The sequence below is a fragment of the Sminthopsis crassicaudata genome, chromosome 1 (assembly GCF_048593235.1).
Source record: "Sminthopsis crassicaudata isolate SCR6 chromosome 1, ASM4859323v1, whole genome shotgun sequence".
Taxonomy (NCBI): domain Eukaryota; kingdom Metazoa; phylum Chordata; class Mammalia; order Dasyuromorphia; family Dasyuridae; genus Sminthopsis; species Sminthopsis crassicaudata.
This window is the reverse complement of record NC_133617.1, coordinates 742,517,490-742,536,817: the sequence shown is the minus strand read 5'-3', so window position 1 is coordinate 742,536,817 and position 19,328 is coordinate 742,517,490. Positions and strand designations below refer to the sequence as shown.

Below are 19,328 nucleotides of genomic sequence, written 5' to 3'. Positions count from 1 at the left end.
TCAATATTCAATGAATCGCAATTATGTATTTCATATTGAAATGATACCTTTTGGAATCCATTCACTATGAGGGAGATAAGTGGGACTAGGAAGCTATTCCAAGAGACCCCAAATTACACCTGATTGGCCTGTTAGTCCCTGAGAGCTGGTACGGCATCTCGGATTCAGTGTTGGTCTTGGAGTCAGACTTAGACTTCATTTGAATCCTACTTCCAACCCTAATTATATGATTCTGAGAAATCATGAACCTCTCTGAGCCTCATGACAATGGGGATGAGAATGATAAGGTTATTACGAGAATGAGGTGAGACACAACATTAGTAAAGAACTTTTAAATCTTAAAGGGATTATTTCTTGACCTTTGCCTCCAAACTTCTGTAAGAGCCTCCAGTTGCAGCATCACAGATATGAATGACTACACCCTGTATCCTTCTGGATTTGTGCAAGTATTGGAGGAGCCAACCCTAGGGCCTTTTAGGGCCTCCAGGAGATCTTTTTGGAGGACGATCTACTTCCAGAGTAGCGTAGTGTCTCATTGTGATATGGTCCAATCCCCACTTTCTAAAAATTTTGGAGGCCAGCTTCTAATGCATCTGTACTGCTTGTCAAAGATATATATTATGTTTAACCTGTGTCAACAAAGGCTGCCCCGCAACTCCTTCAGGTGTTATGATCCACAACTGTGGAGGCTCTCGGAGAATTGACCTGTCCTTTAACAGGAAATCATTCCCTGGAAGACACAAATGCATGGCCAGATTCCCACCAGGAATGTTTGGCTATTCCATCAAAAAGTCTTTATTCTCTTCTGACCTTCAAAGGTTCAGGACATCTGGGATTATACATTTGGTCAAAGGCAACCAATCCAGAGGAACAATTTCTTTGGAATCACTGGAATTCTTGAAGTATCCTTGAATGCTAGTTTGACAGACCTTACTTTAATAAGATCACCAAGCTATCTGCCCTCCTGAAAGTCCTGTCTACTCCCTACCTCCAAACCCCAGAAACAGAATGTAAGCAAAAGGAAATGAAAGGATTTTTTAAAAATCTTATTTTGTTCCCATTTAATTATTTTTCAATTTTAGCTCTATTTTAGTGGAAAACAAGCCTTAAGGTACAAACTATATACTTAAAAATCCATTTGGTGACTGCATTGGTGAAAGCAACATTTTATATTCTCCATGGAGAATATATATAAGATATATAGATAGATAGATAGATAGATAGATAGATAGATATAGATATAGATATAGATATAGATATAGATATATAATAAGAACTTCCTTAAACATTATTTATTTTTATTGGACTTTTGATTTCCCTGAGATAGTGAGTCCCTGTACTCTCTCTCCCAATGCTTGTTGGCTTATTTTCCTAGAGTGCTGTTGGGGCTCCAAGAGGTAAAATAAATTTCTCAGGGTCTCCTAGCCCTAACCCAGGAATTTCTGACTTCTCCCTAGCATCTTACTGTACATTTAACCACGACTCTATGACCTTATGAACATCACTATGTAAAAAAGGGCTCCTGGCCTTCAGCACGCAGGAGGGTAGGAGCAGTGAAGGCTTCTTGCCAAGGATTGTCCATCATGTGGGTGCCTTCTGAACCTCGGCTAACCTGTGACACTCAATATGGCTCCGCTTCCTTATCCAGACTTGAACCACCATCAACTATTGGGTCTGCCTTCTAACTTGACCCAAAGTCTGGGTGCTCTTAGACTGTATCAGAGGAAGAACAGGGAGAGGGGGGAAATGTCTAGTTATAATCCTCGTGGTTAGTATCAATCAGTAACAAATTTGCTGTGGAAGTAGTGTTGGTTCTTTCAGAAGGGAAGGAGAATAGAAAGGTCATAGAACTAGAACGTGGAAGGACCTTGAAGATCATCTCATCTACCTCCTCATTTTACACATAAAAAACTACCTGAAGCCAGAGAAGAAGTCCAATTCCCTTATTCTGGATCCAGAATTCTAATTTTTTTTTTTTTTTTACTAGATAAGAGACCATTTTTGTCTCATTTTCTACCTAGTCTTAATCACTGAATAGTTATTGCCTCAGACAAACTGAGATCTAGAAAAGACCTTAGCTTAAAAAGATCGACTTCTCACTGCTTCCAGGGCCAGCTCTAGTCATACCTTGCTATATCTTGCCACTGGCCCCAAATGGCTATAGAGGCAAGAGTGCGGCTGGTGACCTGGCACAGTCCTCCCTCACTTAAATTCAGTTCACTTGCAATTCCAATGTCCCGGTTCTCTTCCCGAGTGAAAGAAAAATAACTTTCTCAGTTAGAATATCACCTCCTACAGGAGAAAGAGTGTTGTTTTTGTATTTATATCACTAATGATTAGCCTGATGCTTGGAACATAATAAGAGAAAGGAAGGAAGGAAGAGAGGGAGGAATTAAAGACGGGAAGGATAAAGGAAGAGAGGAAGGAAGTGTGCCTGGTTGGTCTTGAGCCCAGCATGTCACAATGGAAGTCATCCTGGTTCAAGAGTCAGAGGATATGGCTCCTACCCCAGTCAAATCTATTTCCCTGGGCCTCGGTTTCCAGAACTGTAAAATGAGCAGATTGAACTAGAAGACTTCTGAGTCCCTTAGCTCCTGATAGTGACACTACTACTTGACTGCACCTCGCTCTCTGTGCACATGGCTTCCACTATGGGAGAGGGCAGGAAAGGATGATCAGGTAAATAGCAAATAGAATGAATTGGACCTTTAAATCCTTTCGTTGACATGAGAGGTATCTAAGTTTTTTGGCTGAATTAAGAAAAAGTGCAGTGCCATAGAGAATGTATTTAAAATATAATTTTTTTGTCAAATAGACCAGATTAGATGAGGGCTAAGAAGGTGGAAAGTGGATAGAAACACATAAATTGAAGTAAAGCAGAAGACAGAAGAAACTGGGATTTTTTAGTATTTGCTCCATCCTATAGAAAGCAAAGACTTTTCAGGAATCTAAGCCAACCCTCACCAATGACCTCTCGGATCAAATTCAAAACTTAATTTCGGCCTTGCTTTGATGCTGAAGGGCCCCCGAGTTCTCTCTTGTGACAGTAACCGAGAATTAGTTTGGATTGTCCCAAAGGGCAAGAGCAGGAGTTCCCAATGACCTTCAGCTGATTACTTACAAGGGCACGGATGACTTGATAAAGCGTTAAAGATTAAGACTGACGTCACCTCCAGAGAGGTTCATGTTCGTGTCAGAGCAAGTCCCTTTTTCGGATTCTAGATTTGGACAGCTCCTCGGCTTTCCCCAGCCCAAAGCCAAGATTTTAAAAGGTGTCACTTTCAATTTGGTGGAGAGGTGTGTGTGTGTCACTGAGTGTGTGTGTCTGTCAGTGAGTGTATGTGTGTGAGTGTGTGTGTGTGTGTCAATAAGTGTGTCAGTGAGTTTGTGTGTGTCAGTGTATGTGTCAGTGAGTGTGTGAGTGTGTGTGTGTGTGTCACTGAGTGTGTGTGTCTGTCAGTGTGTCAGTGAGTGTATGTGTCTGAGTGTGAGTGTGTGTGTGTGTGTGTGTGTGTGTGTGTGAGCACATGGACATGTTTGTGCACATGGAGGCCCCAGTGGTGCGTATGTTGAAGGTGGGAGGAAGGGGTGGCTTCTGGTCATATTCCAAGTGAGATAATTACATCCTATTTTCCTCGGACCCCTGTTGTTCCTCTTCCTTTCTCTCCTAAGCTGTTCCCAGGTGCAGCTGTGAGGTGTTAAACAGCTGGCGAAGTCCACCCCCGAGACCCGCACACTTCAGCTGGGGGGGGGGGTGATCCCAGTACAATTTGTCTATCAGCTTGTTCCATTTCTAAGGCATTTGGGATCTTTCAGAATGAAAGACTTTAGGAACCGAGATCCTATTATTAGTCCCTAGAACCTCAGTAGATTTGGAGCTCGACTCTAATTAGAGTGTAGATACACAAACAATTAAAAAGTGATAGACCTTTGCAGAGGTGGAGGTGGGGGAGGCCATGGAAAGGAGATAGATGCTTAATAGCAATGGCGGCCCTGATGTTCCTCTCCCGAATGGAGCCTTAGGAGCTAAGTGGCTAAAGATCTCAAGCCATTTGCAGGGTCAGTGTCTCAGAGAAGTTAAACGACTTTACCAGAGTCACACAGTCAGTGTCAAAGGTAGATGAGACACCAGAGGGTCAAGGACAACCACACAATAATGGCTGTCTTCTAGGACATATCTGATCTGGTGTTCCTGAGCCAGACACTTCCTAGCTGTATGATCCCGGGCAAGTCACCTAATGTCTCTGTAGAATGGAGATCATAATAGCATGCCCCTGGTGAGATTGTTTAAAGATCAAATGAAATATTTGAATCCTTTTTTCTCTCTTGCTGAGGCAATTGGGGTTAAGTGACTTGCCCAGGATCACACAGCCAGGAAGTGTTAAGTGTCTGAGGTCATATTTGAACTCAGGTCCTCCTGACTTCAGGGCTAGTGCTCTAACCACTGCACCACTTAACTACCCCAATATTTGAATTCTTTGCAAATCTGAAAGGACTATGGACATTTTAACTATTATTATAATTCTTCTGGGGGAAGGTTACAACACATAAACAGATAAGGAAACATAAGGCATTTTCAGGGCACTGGTAAAGAGTGTGGGGCAAGGTATCAGGAAAGGCTCCCCGAGTGACCCCTGAGCTAAATCTTAAAAGAGATGAAATATTCTGAGAGAGAAAGGATCAGAAGGAGAAAGTGCCAGGGATTTAAGGCAAAGAAGGAAGAGCTGAAAGATGGGATATGAAATGTGTCTAAAATGGAGAACACATGAGGGAGAGCTGTTTGTGGAAAAGCAATAGAAACCAGAGTGAGGAGGATTTTAGGTTCTAGCTGGAAGAATTTGCATTTTATCCCAGAGACCAGTTTCTGAGCAAGGAAGTGGGACATTTTCAGAACTGGAAAAGAAAAAGAATGAACAAAAGGAGAATTGAATTGCTATAATCTGGGCACCAAAATCAAGGACAGAACTAGTATGGGACCTTCTGGGACAAGGGGCAAAAGATGAAAGATGTTGAGGGAGGGAGTTCATCAATCAGAATCAGTGACTTAGGGAGATGAAAACAAAGTGTGAACTATTGAAGATGAGTTCACAGTAAGGAAAGTGGATGCTTGGAAGGGTGGTGGGGATAATAGTTTAAGAAAGACAGGAAATATCTTAATTTCTCCAAAGAAAGAGCACGGTATCTAGAGCCGCATCTCCTAGAATCCAAACTCCTTCATGTCAGATGAGCCAATAGAATCCAGAGAAGTTAAATAATTGATCTAGACTCACTCAGCTCATGACGAGTTGTCATTTGGACCACATATGGCCCATCCCAATTCTATTTGGTTGACATATTCTCAGTGTAACACCATGAATCCCCATTGAAAGCTCTTCACCTGAAATCTCAAAGTTACTTTGGGAAAAAACTTTCAAAAGAAGAAAAACAAGAACTATATACAGAAAAACCACTGGCTCCAATATTCTCTTCTTCCTAAGTCCTGCTGGGATTCATGATGGAAGAGTAAGAGCCATTAGACATTTAGAAGTCACATGTTTTCCATATATTGAGCTTGATTCCTCTCAAAAACATGAGTGTGAATCATGGGGCACACTGGACTTTAGAACTGAGACTGGAATCACTAAAGCAAGATTGGAGGGACCAATGGTGAACACGAGAAAACCACATCTTATCGCCAACAAATGGCCCTCGTGTAATATGAGTAAGATAATCTGTAATATATTATAAGGCTTAGAATAATGGACTTCTGAAGTCCTTTCCACTGGAGATCTAAGTTCCTAAAGGGGAGTAAAGGGGCAGGAACTGTCTGAGCAAAGGCACAAACTTTGCCGTCTGATTACCATAGGATACATACACAGGACAATGAGTATTGGATTTAGAGACAGCTGGAAAAGTGGGAAAAGAACTGCCTCTCAAGTCAGAGGCATGGGTTAGTTTTCATCATGATCTGTATGACTTCAGGCAATTACTTAGCTTTGGGGGTTACAGATTCACCATTTACAAGGAGTGGATGAGACCAGATGAGGCTTCTGAGGTCCTGTTTGGTCTATGACTGTAATTAGTCCTGATCCCAGCTCTTCTACTGACTGTCTCTGTGACCTTTGAAGTCACTCCTTCTCTGGATACCATTTAGTTCATCTCTACAATGTGGAAATCCAGTCTTTTCAACAAGCATTTCCTAAGCATTGAAAATGCCAGAACTGTGCTAACTGCAGGGGATAATAAATGTAAATAAAAAGGAAGCAGAAGCTTACGTTTTAATGTAAAGGGTGAATTGGCTGATTCTCTCTCTCTCTCTCTCTCTCTCTCTCTCTCTCTCTCTCTCTCTCTCTCTCTGTCCTGTCTCTCTCTCTCTCTCTCTCTGTCTCTCTCTCTCTGTCTCTCTCTCTCTCTCTCTCTCTCTCTCTCTGTCTCTCTCTCTCTCTCTCTCTCTGTCTCTCTCTCTCTCTCTCTGTCTCTCTCTCTCTCTCTCTGTCTCTCTCTCTCTCTCTCTCTCTCTCTCTCTGTCTCTCTCTGTCTCTCTCTCTCTCTCTCTCTGTCTCTCTCTCTCTCTCTCTCTCTCTCTGTCTCTCTCTCTCTCTCTGTCTCTCTCTCTGTTTCAGCCTGTCTCTCTTTCTCTGTTTCTGTCTGCCTGTGTCTTTCTGTTTGTTCTCTCTCTTTTTTCTATCTTCTTCTCTGTTTCTATCTGTCTTTCTCTCTATTTTTGTCTGTCTCCGTCTGCCTGTCTTTTCTCTCTGTCTCTTTCTGTGTCTGTCTGTCTCTCTGACTATGTCTATCTCTTTCTTCCTGTGTCCCTCTGGATTTACCTCTATGTCTCTGTCTCCATTCTTAGAGGAGGAAAGAGAGCTGGGATAGGTCTTTAATTCTTCTGTTAAGCCTTGATATTTCACCCCCCCAATCAAGAAAACTATTTCAGATTCCTCTAGAATTCACATAAAAAGGAAGGTTCTCTAGTCAGACCTAGCTGACGATGAGGATCCAGATGCTTTGCAAGCTTTGCTAAGATCTCGTTATATGTGGATAAGGCCATGCGTTGCCAGGACTAAAAGGAGCTGGAGTTTGAATCTAAACTCGGAGAACAGACAGAAGTTCAAGTGGGCTGCAAACTTGGCAAAAACATGTGCTTTAAGAAAGAAAAATATTTCGACTCCCAAATCGGTTTTTCTGTATATAGTTCTTGCTTTTTCTTCTTTTGAAAGTTTTTTTCCAAAGTAACTTGGAGATTTCATGAAATGAGACAGCAGGTACAGACTTCAATCTTTCCTTCACCAACACACATACCGCTCCCCCACCCATGAGTGCATTGAATGGGAATGGTTTTGTGAGTTGCTAAAATCAAAAGACCCTTTTTTGCCAATTTTGGCTTATGGACGTCTTCCTATTTTGCTTGGCGAGTCCTCGCACACCTGGTGGCTCGCCTTCCTGCTAGAGACCTCTCCCTACTTTGCTTGGCTGGTACCTGTATCCCAAACACACTGTCTATTTCCAGGCTTGCACTTGAAGTCTTTCCAGCTTCATACAATCTGTCCAAGCACGAGCTCTGCTAGCGTAGCTTTTGAGAACCCAGTCACCTCTACAGCATTGTCGTGAAATCATCAGGTGCAGGTTTAGAAGTGGACAGTGACAATACTTTGGCTGGATCCAGGGCCACTTGGGTGGCTCTTCTGGAAGAGATGCTTTTTAGAGACGTCTTTCATGGCGCAACCTTCAGAATGGAAGTAGAGGACAACAGAAGGCCTTCCATGAACTGCCTCATCTCCTCTGCCCCTGCTTTCAGTGTTGTGGATGACATTTTTAAAAGCACACAAATTTCTAATGCTCAATACCCCATCCCATCCCCCAATCCTTTTAATATCATTTCAGGTTAATAGCCTGTTGACTTTTCTAAAAGAAAATTTTATTAATAGCTTTTGTTTTAATATCACCTTCCTTTCCCAAATTATCTCTCCCTTCTCCCTTTCCCAGTGAACTGTTCCTTAGAGTCAAGATTAAAAAAGAAAAACAAACAAACAAACAAACAAACAAACACCGAATGAGTTCAGCAAAGCTAAACAAGAGATCAAAAAAGACTAAAGTTGTATTTGATGTTATAAACCCATAATCACCTACCTCGAGGTCTTTTCTGATGTCTTCTCTGGGGCCAAGCTCAGTTATTATAATTTTGCAGAAGTCATTTTCAGTGGTTGTGTACTTGTCTTGTTGCTCCCATTTGAGTTGTTACGTTCACAGTGCATATTGTTTACCTGATTCTATATGCTTCCTTCGCATCTGTTCATATAATATTTTTCTCTATATACATCATGTAGAGCATTTGAAATAACATATAAAAAAGTGTTTTGTAAATGGTAAAAAAAAAAAAAAAAAAAAAACACACTATACAGATTTATTTGGCCGTTCCCTCAATCGATGGGCATCTCTTTGGTTTTACGTCCTTTGTAAGAGGAACTGTTATAAACATATTATTTATATGAAACCTGAATTCTTCTCCCTGACTTCCTTAGGGCAATTGCCTGGTGGTAAAATGTCTGGGTCAAATGATCTAAATCTGATGGGCAAGGGAGTGATTGCCCCCTCCTCTCACTCATCCTACATCCCACAATCCATCTTTAATGGTTTTGGTTTTTTTGTTTTTTTTTGTTTTTTTGGGTTTTTTTGTTTTTGTCATATGAGACATATGGGTATGTTCAGTCTAGAGAAGATTCAGAAAAGAAATGATCACTGTCTTCCAATATCCCATAGCCACAGAGGATAGTCACAGGGCACCGCAGGGGCAGGAGTGGCAAAGCAGAAGGTTAAATAAGGCATGATGTCAGAGACAAAAGAAAGAAAAAAAAAAAGCTTCCGAACAGCGACAGTTTTCCAAAAATGGCAGGAGCTGCCTGAGGAGCCCCTCACTGAAGGCCTTCAAACAAAGATAGCATTTCTCTACAGGTTCTTTTGGGAATAAATGTTTAATGAATGACCCCGGGGGTCCTATCTAGGGCCCACAAAGATGGCCTGGGTCTCGCTGGTACTCGGGTAGATCTATGATCTCATCAATGTGACTTCTTTCTCTCCAACGCAGCAATCCTTCGCCGTGTTTATCTACTCTGCAATTCTTATTTATCTCTCCCCATGCCATTCACCATGGAGCCTGCCTGATGCCCTGGAGACCTTCCTGTAGCGCCAGCTCTGGCTTTCCTCCCATAGTATCTGTTAGGTGCCAGTTTCAGATGGGTGCCAGGGTACCCCTGAGCCTGCTCCATATGTTGTTTCTCATTCTTGATACATAATGAGCGAACCTCCTTTTCTGGACTCACTCATTTTCTCTCCCTCTTTTGCATGAAGGCCCCATCAGGAGCGTTTTGCGACCGGATTAGACCCACCATGTAACTTTCCCATGACTGCCCACTCAAAGGCTCACCTCCATGAGCAGGGAGGGTAGGTGGGTTCGGCTGGCATGGGATTCAGATGAGACTGCCTAAAACGGTCCTCTCCCGTCCTCCTTATTCCTTTGTGTTGTCTGCTGGTGCTATGACCAAGCCCTAAACATATATGTTTTACCAATCCCCCACCCCAAGAAAATGGCGTGAAGGGGAGAAAATTTGCCTGCCATGTAGAACGTCCAAAGATGGAGGAGGCTGCCTGGAAGGGCGATTGGCTCATCGTCGTCTTCAGGGTACCATGTTGTAGCTCTTGTACGGGGATTTTTGTCAGGTTCCTGAGACACAGGGGTACAATCCATGCTCCAAATGGATACATTGGATGGGATGTAAGCAAATGAGGAGAGGAGAGAGAAGGGCAAGTCCAAGGCAGAGGCCCAAGTTAGAAACCCGGGGGACTGCAGGGAGGAGGAGATAAAGTAAGAGGAAACATTTGAAGTCCTTGGAATCCAGACCAGAGGATCTGGAGCTGAACCTTAGTCCAGCCCTTTAGTTCAATCTCCTCCATTTTTGATGACCCAAGCTGACTCCCCGAGGGGGAAGTGACTGGCCCCAGATAACGCATCTCCTAAGTAGATGGAGAATTGTGTAAAGATTAGAATTTTGTTGGCGGAGTCAGGAAGACCTGCACTCAAAACTCCACTACTTACCAACTGTGTGAGTAAGACATTCGACTTGTTTGAGCCTTAATTTCCTCATCTGCAAAACAGGGAACTAAGTGAGATATTTTCTCAGTAACCTTTTCCCTTTACAGTATTTACAATATATTTAGTATAAGCTCCTTGACAGTAGGCAGTAATTTTGCCTTTTTAGCACCATGCCTGGAGCTTAATAAGTGTTTGTTGAGGTGCTTAATAAGTGTTTGTTGTCTGCTTGACTGATTTCCAGGTCTCTCTCTATATTCTCATCATCACAATGGCCCTTGAACACAGATCTTCAAACTCTGATTCTCTGCGTGGTCCCAATAGGCCATTTTCAGTGTAAACCCTCAGCCACCGATGGCACGGAGTTTTCTGGGATGATGTCAGGATTCCGTGTTAATGTGGCAAGTGTGAGAGAGAGGAGGGAGTCAGGGGTAATGATCTCCGGGCTGCAAAGCAAGGTGGGCGGCCAAGGGCTGGAGCTTCCACTGAAATAGGGACGTTTAGGCCGGTGTGGTGAGAGAGAGAGCAGATTCCACTGTGGAGATGCCTCAGGAACATCCAACGGAGATGGGAACTGACAGCAGAGGATGTGGGGCTGGAGATGAGGCTAGGCCAGGATATATAGACTTGGGGATCCTCCTTCTGAAAGTGGGACTTGAATGTATATCTGGACAGGAGGCTGCAAAGAAAGGGGGACACAAAGGCTTGAGCTTTTGTGGCAGCTGGGTGGTGCAGTGGGTAGAACGCTGGCCCTGAAATCAGGAGGACCTGAGTTCATATTTGGCTCAGACACTTTACACTTCCTAGCTGTGTGCCCTGGGCAAGTCACTTAACCCCAATTACCTCAGCAAGAAAAAAAAAAAAGAAAGGAAGGAAGGAAGGAAGGAAGGAAGGAAGGAAGGAAGGAAGGAAGGAAGGAAGGAAGGAAGGAAGGAAGGAAGGAAGGAAGGAAGGAAGGAAGGAAGGAAGGAAGATAGCCTTGGGCCCCAGCTCTGGGGGAAGCCGGTGCTCAGCAGGAGGTGGATGAGCATTTGGTGAGTGTGAAGAAGGGGTCAGAACTGGCAGAAGGTAGGGTCATGAAAGCCTAGAGAGACCAATGTGTCCATGAAGGGTGTGGGGCTAGAAGAAGTCATAGAACCCAAAGGGCGCGGCTCCATCTGATTTACTAAAGAGATATGTGAGCCAGGCCAGTTCTGAGTTCCAGTTCTTGCTCTTTTCACTTACTAATCAGCCCATTTCCTGTATCAGCCTCAGTTTCCCTGTCTATAAAAGGGGACCAGACTTGATGGTCTCTGAAGTTTCCTCCAGGTCTAGACCTGTGGTCCTCTGACCCCGTTTCATCTGCTTTAGGACAGAAATGGGTAATTATGATGCATCGGTACCTTTTGGTGCTGTTTTTATTTGCATCATTATATTTACTGTTATTCTTTTCTTGAAATTCTTCCTGTTGGCCACTGCACTGTTTTTCTAAAGCAGCCTGTCCCCCCATTCCCAGTAGATGGGATCCGGCCACAGAAAGTACCATTGTGGACATTCTGCTAGAGGGCGGCCATTTCTTTTTGTCTTATCTAGCCAGCCCCAGAGCCCTAGGCCCTGCTTCTTCCCATCCAGGCAGCTCCCAGGATGCTCCAGCCTAGCCAGCAAGGGCACCCTGCCATCTAGCCTGCTGCTTCCCACACCTCTTGCTGGGGAACAATAATCAAACCCATATTAGCATGGCTGCCCCATGCTCATTCCCTCCAACTATCTAGGCCAGACGAGGCTCCCCGCTCCGCCAGTTCTGCCCTCGTAGAGCTTGCCCTTCACCTTCCTTGTGTGCGGGGCCTTTGGGCCCCACCCCCAGAGAATCTGGGCCGGCTGATTCATAATGGAAAGAAATGCTGGGTCTCAGCTAGAAATTAGTGAAAATAAAGATGGGAATCCCCCCCCCAAGACCTCCTGAAAGCTTTCCCTATATCCCTTGCTCCCTGCAGCCCAGGCTGAGAAGCCGTGCCCTTGGAGGATGTGAGCCATTCACTTTGATATTCTGGCTATATCCCCGATACACTGCTTATTATTGGAGCCATAGGCTCACTGGGTCAAATGATATTAATAGTTTAGTGACTTCAGAAGAAACAAGCTAATTTACACCAGGCTCTGAAGTCTGCCAAGAATCTCATTTTGGTCTTATTTTGTATTTTACAGATGAGGAAACTGAGATGGAGTCAGGTTAAGTTACTTGTCCAAGGTCACACAGCGAGGCAGGATTTGAACTCAGGTTGTTCTGACTTCAACTTCAGCCCCAACAAGTACCTCTTCCTTTTTAGCAGCCATGGTTTCCATCTGTGGTCATTCTTTGTTCTTCTCCTATTGGTAGTGATTCAGAGCTTTCCATGTGAATATTCCTAGTGAATCTCCTCTGTGTCTCTCTATTCTCATTTTGAATCTGTCTCTATGTATGTGGCTCTCTCTCTGTCTCTCTCCCTGTCTCTTTCTGTGATTGTCTCAGTCTCTGTCTCTCTGTCTCTGTCTCTTCCTGTCTTTGTGTCTCCATCTCTTTGTCTCTTGTCTCTTTCTGTCTCTGTTTCTTCCTGTCTCTGTGTCTCTATCTGTGTCTCTGTTTCTCTCCCTGTCTCTTTCTGTGACTCTGTATCTCTCTCTTTTTCTATGTGGCTCTCTCTGTCTCTTCCTCTGTATCTCTATCTCTTTGTCTCCATCTTTCTCTGTCTTTGTCTGTGTCTCTGTCTCTCTTCCTGTCTCTTTCTATGACTCTGTCTCTGTCTCTGTCTCTTTCTATGTGGCTTTCTCTGTCTCTTCCTGTCTCTGTCTCCATCTAGTCTCTGTGTCTCTCTGCTTCTTTCTGTCTTTGTGTCTGTGTCTATGTCTCTTCCTGTCTCTCTGTCTTTCTCCTCTCTGTGTCTCTGTCTCTCTTCCTGTCTCTGTCTCTTTCTGTCTTTGTGTCTCTTTGTGTCTCTCTGTCTCTGTCTGTGTCTCCATCTCTCTTCCTGTCTCTATCTTTTTGTCTCTGTGTCTCTCTGCCTCTGTCTCTGTCTCTCTTCCTATCTCTGTCTCTCCCTCTCTCTTCCTGTCTCTGCCTCTGGGTCTGCCTCCCCCTAGGTCTTGTTTTCCTCCTCTGTAAACAAAAGGTGCCCACTCATTGCCCCCTGGGAGCCCCCTCCACTCTGGGCTTCTCTAAGCAGTTTCTGCTCAGGCTGGACACACCTTTGGCTGGCTGCCGGGCTCTGGGCTCTGTGGTCTGTCGGCTGCTGCCACCTGCTGGCCATCCCGCCAAAGTGCCGGGACTCTGGCTCCTGAGGGCCAGGGAGGAACCCACAGAATGAGGGGAAGTAAGGGGCCAGGGTTCAGGGCTCTGGGGGGCAAGACTGGGGGGCTCCTGCGGGAGCACCGAGGGCCCGAAGCCCCCGAAGGGCCGGTGGGCGGCAGAGATGTCTCCTCAGAGAAAGTAACTTCCAGGAAGGCGAAATGGATCCATTTCCCATGAGCTCTAACTGGAGTCTAGCACTCCTAGAATTAGGAATACAAAGTATTCAAGGGCAGCCACTGAGAGCCACAGATGTGGGGCCAGGGGCTAGGCTCTGACCCCAGAACTGCCCTCCCAACCATGTGACTGTGGCCAAGCCCCAGATCTCCCGCAGCCTCGGTTTACCTTTCTGTAAAGTAGAAGTGTTGGGCCTGGAAGATCTCAGAGCTCCTTGGCCATTCTCAGGCTGTGACCCGGCGCCATGTCCACCTTTCGGACGTGGTCAGACCCAGGTCATTAGAGAGCAGGAGTTCTTAAGCAGCGCTTGATAAACACGGGCTGCTGGGACTGTCCATTGGGAGACATCAGATGGTCCCACGTCGGGCCAGAAGGGGCCGGAGACCGTCCAAAGCAGGCCTGCGTCACCAGGGGCCGTGTATTTCTCAACAATGTCAGATGACCGTATTTCAACCTACCAGTTTCCTTTGCGATCTTCTGCACTTTATCGTCCGCATTTAGAGCCATTATTCTAAGAAGGGCCAGACTCCAAAGGGCTCCATGAACCAGGAAGGGCTTTAGACTAGGGAGGCTTCCAGCGGCTCCTCCTCCTGAATGATTAATCCCTGTATCTCTTGCTGTATCTCTGTATCTCTTTATCACTGAAGTGGTTGTGCTCCCCAGTAGGGTGAAGACTCCCCCAGGACAAGATGGCCTCATTCTTAACACAATATGATAGACTTAGGGCTGGAGAAACCCTTGGGAATCAAGAAGCATTCTCCCCCATTTTACATATAGGGAAACTGAGTCCCAGAGAAGTTAAGTGACTTGTCTAGAACTGCACAGACTATTACATCTAGTGAGATTCAAACTCAGATCTTTCTGACTCTTAAGTCTGGCACTCTATCCACTGAGCTGCACTGCCTGGAAGGGACTTAATAAATGCTTGCTCATCCCGTATGGCGGTGTGGGTGTGAGGGGCCTTTCTCACCTCCTGGGTTCACTTAGACCAGGGAGTCTTTCATTTTCCCCCCTCTGATCCTCTCTGAAAATCTGATACAGCCCTTTTCACCCATTCTCAGAATGGTATTTTTTTAATTCATAAAAATACAGAGGATACAGAGGAGTCCAATGGTTGTAAAATACCAACATTTATCTATCACTCTAGCAATCTACCCATGTGTACACATATATATCTAGACATATGCAAAGTAAATCAATATGTGTATATAATATATACAAAGAAAGGATGGTATATAGATTGTTATATTTTATTCCACATTCAGGGACCCCAGATGAACTTCTGAGCCCTCTAAATGTCATTTTTGGTTCCCGCTCACTACCTCTGACACGGAGTCTTCAGCAATGCCTTTATATGACCATTAGGCTTGGAGGAAAACCTCGGCTGCCCCTTTCTTTGGCCCAGAATTGGCGGCAAACTCCTTTTGGCCTTGACCTATATAACCTCTTGCTCATCTGCTCTGTGTCCTAGGTGCTGGGGTGACGAGAACCAGCAGCTGCCAGTCGGACAGCAGTGGCTTCTTGGAGGAACCTCCTGAGCCCCTTCCTCTACAGGTAGGTACCCATCAGTCTTTGGGTCCCAGAGCAGACTTATTTTTATTACTGCGCCCTTCCCTCTTCAAATAGGTGAAACTCCTTGACATTGCCTATAAGGAATGAAGTCATTTCCACTTGAGGGCAGGCCCCAGCTGACCTTCCTCTGAGACTGATTTCAGCTGTGATATAGAAGACAAAGGCCCCTTCCTGTCAAAAGCAGGAGCTGCTTCCATTTCCCAATTGCTCACCATCCCTGACCCTAAGGCTCACCCCCATCCTAAGGAACAAAAACATCACCCAAATCACCAGACCTCCCCAATACTCAATCTATGTGATTCTTATGACCCGATTCCTCTGCCTACAGCTACACACCGGATGAGCATGGATGTGGCACATTTGTGGGTGATGGCAAGATCAGGGGTGAACCCATCTCTGTGGTCTTGTCCACACTGGGACCTCTGATCTGTGTGCCCCAAAAATCTTTCATGGACCCTCACCCACAAACAAACCACTTTGTAAACCCTAAAACAGCTATTATCATCATTATTACCTTGACACTTTGGTGAATCAGCTCCATGCTACACTGGCCCTTTCTTTGGCGTCCCTGACCCCCTTCTCCTATCACTGGTCTTGCCCTTCCTGGTCTCGCTGTATCTGCTACCTTGGCTTGTAACCATATGTTGTAGGATAAAGGTGGGAAAAGATAATAAACCCAGGCAGAGGAGATTCCCTACATATGTATGCCATATCCCTTAAATTATTGGAGGGTGGCAGTCTCTCTCCACCTCCCTAATCAAGTCATCCACCATGGTGGCTCTTCTCGCCTTTCCATGCCATCTCCAACCACCCAGGGATTCCTGGACCCACATCCCCTCACCTGAGGACCTTGCCTCGTATTTTCCTCCACTTCCTTTTATTTCTCTCTCTGCCTCTGTCTGTCTTTGTCTCTGTGTGTGTCTCTATCTTTCTCTGTCTCTCTCTGTCTCTCTGCCTCTGTCTCTGTCTCTGTCTCTCTCTCTCTCTGTCTCTGTCTCTGTCTCTCTCTGTGTCTCTCTCTCTCTTTCTCTCTCTCTGTCTCTCTCTCTGTCTCTGTCTCTCTGTCTTTATGTCTGTGTCTCTCTGTTTCTCTGTCTCTCTCTCCCTGTCTCTGTCTGTTTGTCTCTATCTTTGTCCCTCTGTCTCTGTCTCTCTCTTTTTCTCTCTCTCTCCCTCTCTTTTTCATTTTTCCTCTGACTTTTTCTGTCTGTCTATGCTTCTCTTTCTTTCTGTGTATCTGTGTTTCTGTCTCTCCATTCCTCTCTCTTTCTGTTTGTGTCTCTGTCTCTTCTTAACTCTTGACAGTCTAGTTCCCACCTCATCATCAGACTGTCTACAACTATCCAAAAGTACCAAAGTTCTATTAATTGCCACTTGCAGCAGCCTTTTCTCAGTCCAGAGCCTTCTTGATCACTCTACAGCCTTTGATACTCATTTTGGAGCATCTCTCCTTTCTGGTTTTCACACCCTCCCTTTTAGTTCTGTCCCTAACTCTGGGGCAGCTCCTCAGTGTCCTTAGCTGGATCTTTTTCTAGCTCATCCTCATTAACCGTGAGTATCTCCCATGATTCTTTCCTCCTATGACTCTCTTCACCCTCTATACTATTTTGCTTGATGATTTCAAAGTTTTAACGGTGCTCTCAACAGTTTTAATCTGTCCAGTGTTCAATTTTATGCTGTTGATCCCAGATCGAATTTTCCAGCCCTTACCTCTCTCTTGACCTCCCCTCTCACATATCTAGCTGCTTTTTGGACACCTCAAACTAGATGTCTTATAAATGTATTAAATTCAATATGTCCAAAAGCGAGTTCATTTTTTTTCCTCCCAAGTTCACAGTTGCTAAAGAACTAATTCTGTGGAGAGTTCCTGAACCTTTCAGCTCCCCGGCTTGCAACCTAAGTCATCCTCACCTCCTCATCCTTTTTGGCACACTCCCCTCTCCCATCTGTTGCCAAGGGCTGTGGGTTTTCCCATCAGGACATTGCTTCCATATGCCCTGTTCTTTATAACTTTCCCACAGCTGTGTTCCAGGTGCTACAACTGGAGGAGCTCACTAGACTTAGGTGAGCTGGCCTGGCTCCTTCTCCCTCCTGCATGCAGTCTGGCCTGCACTCAACTCTTAAACAAAGTATCTAAATTACAGGTCTGATTGTATCACTCACCCCACTGCCACCCCCAGCCACCTGCTACACACACACTCATTCAGTAGCTCCCTATTGTCTCCAGGATAATCTAGAATCCTGTTTGGTGTTCAAATCTGCCCTCCTCTAATCTTTCTAGTCTTCTTCTAGCTTCCTAACCACAATACTCTGTGACCCAGGGATACTGCCCTCCCTGCTTTTCTCACACAGAATTATTAATATTAATATTATTGCTATTATTTTTATTATCATATATGTCCATAACACTTACCAAGAGCTCAATAGTCATCCATCTATTTATCCATTTATTGATTTTAAAAATAGAAAAGTTGAGTAACAAAAAGGAAAATCAGTACAGAAAGGGACTGGAAGGAAGCCTTCCTTTCTACTTGATGAAACTGTAGGGGAATGACCCTTTTTATAGCTCACCTGGTCTGAGGCTTCTAATCTCATTTGCCTTTCTCCTGGTCTCTCCAGATTTCTTCCTCCTTGACCAGCCAGAGCCTTAGCTGTGGAACTCAAGAAACCGAGAGTCCCTCCCTGGGATCCCCCCAACCACACCCACCAGAACCGACTGAAGGTGCTGCCCAAGGCATTCGGAGTGTGCCCATTCTGGACCGAGGCCAGAGTGATCGCGAACAAGAGATATTTGCCTCTATGAAAGAGGAGGATTCTCTATCAGCAGAACATTCAAGCCAGGAGGGACCCCTCAAGGACACCCCCACTGGGGAAGGACTGAATTTGCCTCCAAGTTCTCACAGTAACTGTGCTGTTGATGGAGACGCCATCACTTCCAAGTGTGACTATCCTGTAGGGTTTATGGTAGCCTGTGTAGTAGATGTCCAAACAGACAGTCTACAAGCAGAAGAGCCTGAAAAAGTGTTCATGGAAAGGTCTCCAAGCATCATGGATGATAAAGGAGCATCAATTCATATGGATACCTGTCGATCTGGATCTGAGGTCCCGGGAGATGGGCAGGCCGGCCAACACGACCTTGACGTTAGCAGATTGGGATCCCCCTTAGAAAATGGGATGTTGCCTGTACCAAGGCAAGGATTGGCCACACAGAGTCAAGTCATTTCTCCATCAGGTGACTTTAATGAGGTTTCTGAAACCTATGAATCCAACTCATTCGCTGTAGGTGGATGTAGGCCTGGGAATAGCCCAGGGCTCGATGCTTCCAAGTCCGAGGCAAGCACGAGGCACCCGATCCCGGACGCTGAAACAAACACTGGCGCTTTCCGATCTGTGACAATCCAGATGTCATCCAAGCTGGTGGCTGGCATCCACAGCACCGCGTCAGGGGAAGGTCCCAGAGAGAACCCGGTAGATCCTCTTCTTAGACCTTCAGAATTCTCCCAGAGCGAGGCTTTCCTCCCACTGGGATCAAGAAGAGGAGCCAGAGAAAGGCAGACCAAAGAAGCTTCAGTTCAAACAGTAAAACACAAACTGAGATTTCAGAGTGTGGGTCCTGCCTTGAGCTGCTGCTCAGCCACACGCAGACGGCATCATCTCACCCATTCTGTCTCCCTTGACAGTGGGATGCTGGGGAGTGATCAGGCAACCTTAGCCTCAAAGGCGGCAGTCCATGGTGTCCAGTGCAAGCATAGTGACGGCTGCTGCCACTGTCGCTGCTGCTGCTGCTGGCCACATCCCCATTCCTGGGACTGGCAGCCTCCTGGCATGGCTTCCTGCTCCTACCGCCACCTCCAAGCCCAGCTCTCCAAGACCATGAGGATCCTCCAGGAGGCTGTGATGAGAGGGATCTCTCCAGTAAGTTTGTATCTTAGCAGAGAGCATCAATGTAGCCAGGGAGAGATGTGTAGCCAATGAGAGACAGGTGACCTTGCAGTTAGCAAAACTGGGTTCCAAGACCATGAGGATCCTCCAGGAGGCTGTGATGAGAGGGATCTCTCCAGTAAGTTTGTATCTTAGCAGAGAGCATCAATGTAGCCAGGGACAGACGTGTAGCCAATGAGAGACAGGTGACCTTGCAGTTAGCAAAACTGGGCTCCAAGACTTGCCCTTCTTGGGCTTCATCTCTCAGGATGTCAGACTGTTCTCAGAAAG

The 19,328-nt window shown here is 45.4% G+C and overlaps 1 protein-coding gene across 3 annotated transcripts in view; it reads left to right on the top strand.

Moving 5' to 3' along the window:
• Nucleotides 1–19,328, top strand: part of ITPRID1 (ITPR interacting domain containing 1) — a 121,231-nt gene that overhangs the window by 89,274 nt on the left and 12,629 nt on the right. For all 3 annotated transcript variants that reach the window (XM_074284355.1, XM_074284356.1, XM_074284357.1), the window contains 2 exons: nucleotides 15,016–15,098; nucleotides 17,736–19,031. In XM_074284355.1, coding sequence (XP_074140456.1) covers nucleotides 15,016–15,098; nucleotides 17,736–19,031 — 1,379 coding nt within the window. The remainder of the gene's footprint in view (nucleotides 1–15,015; nucleotides 15,099–17,735; nucleotides 19,032–19,328) is intronic.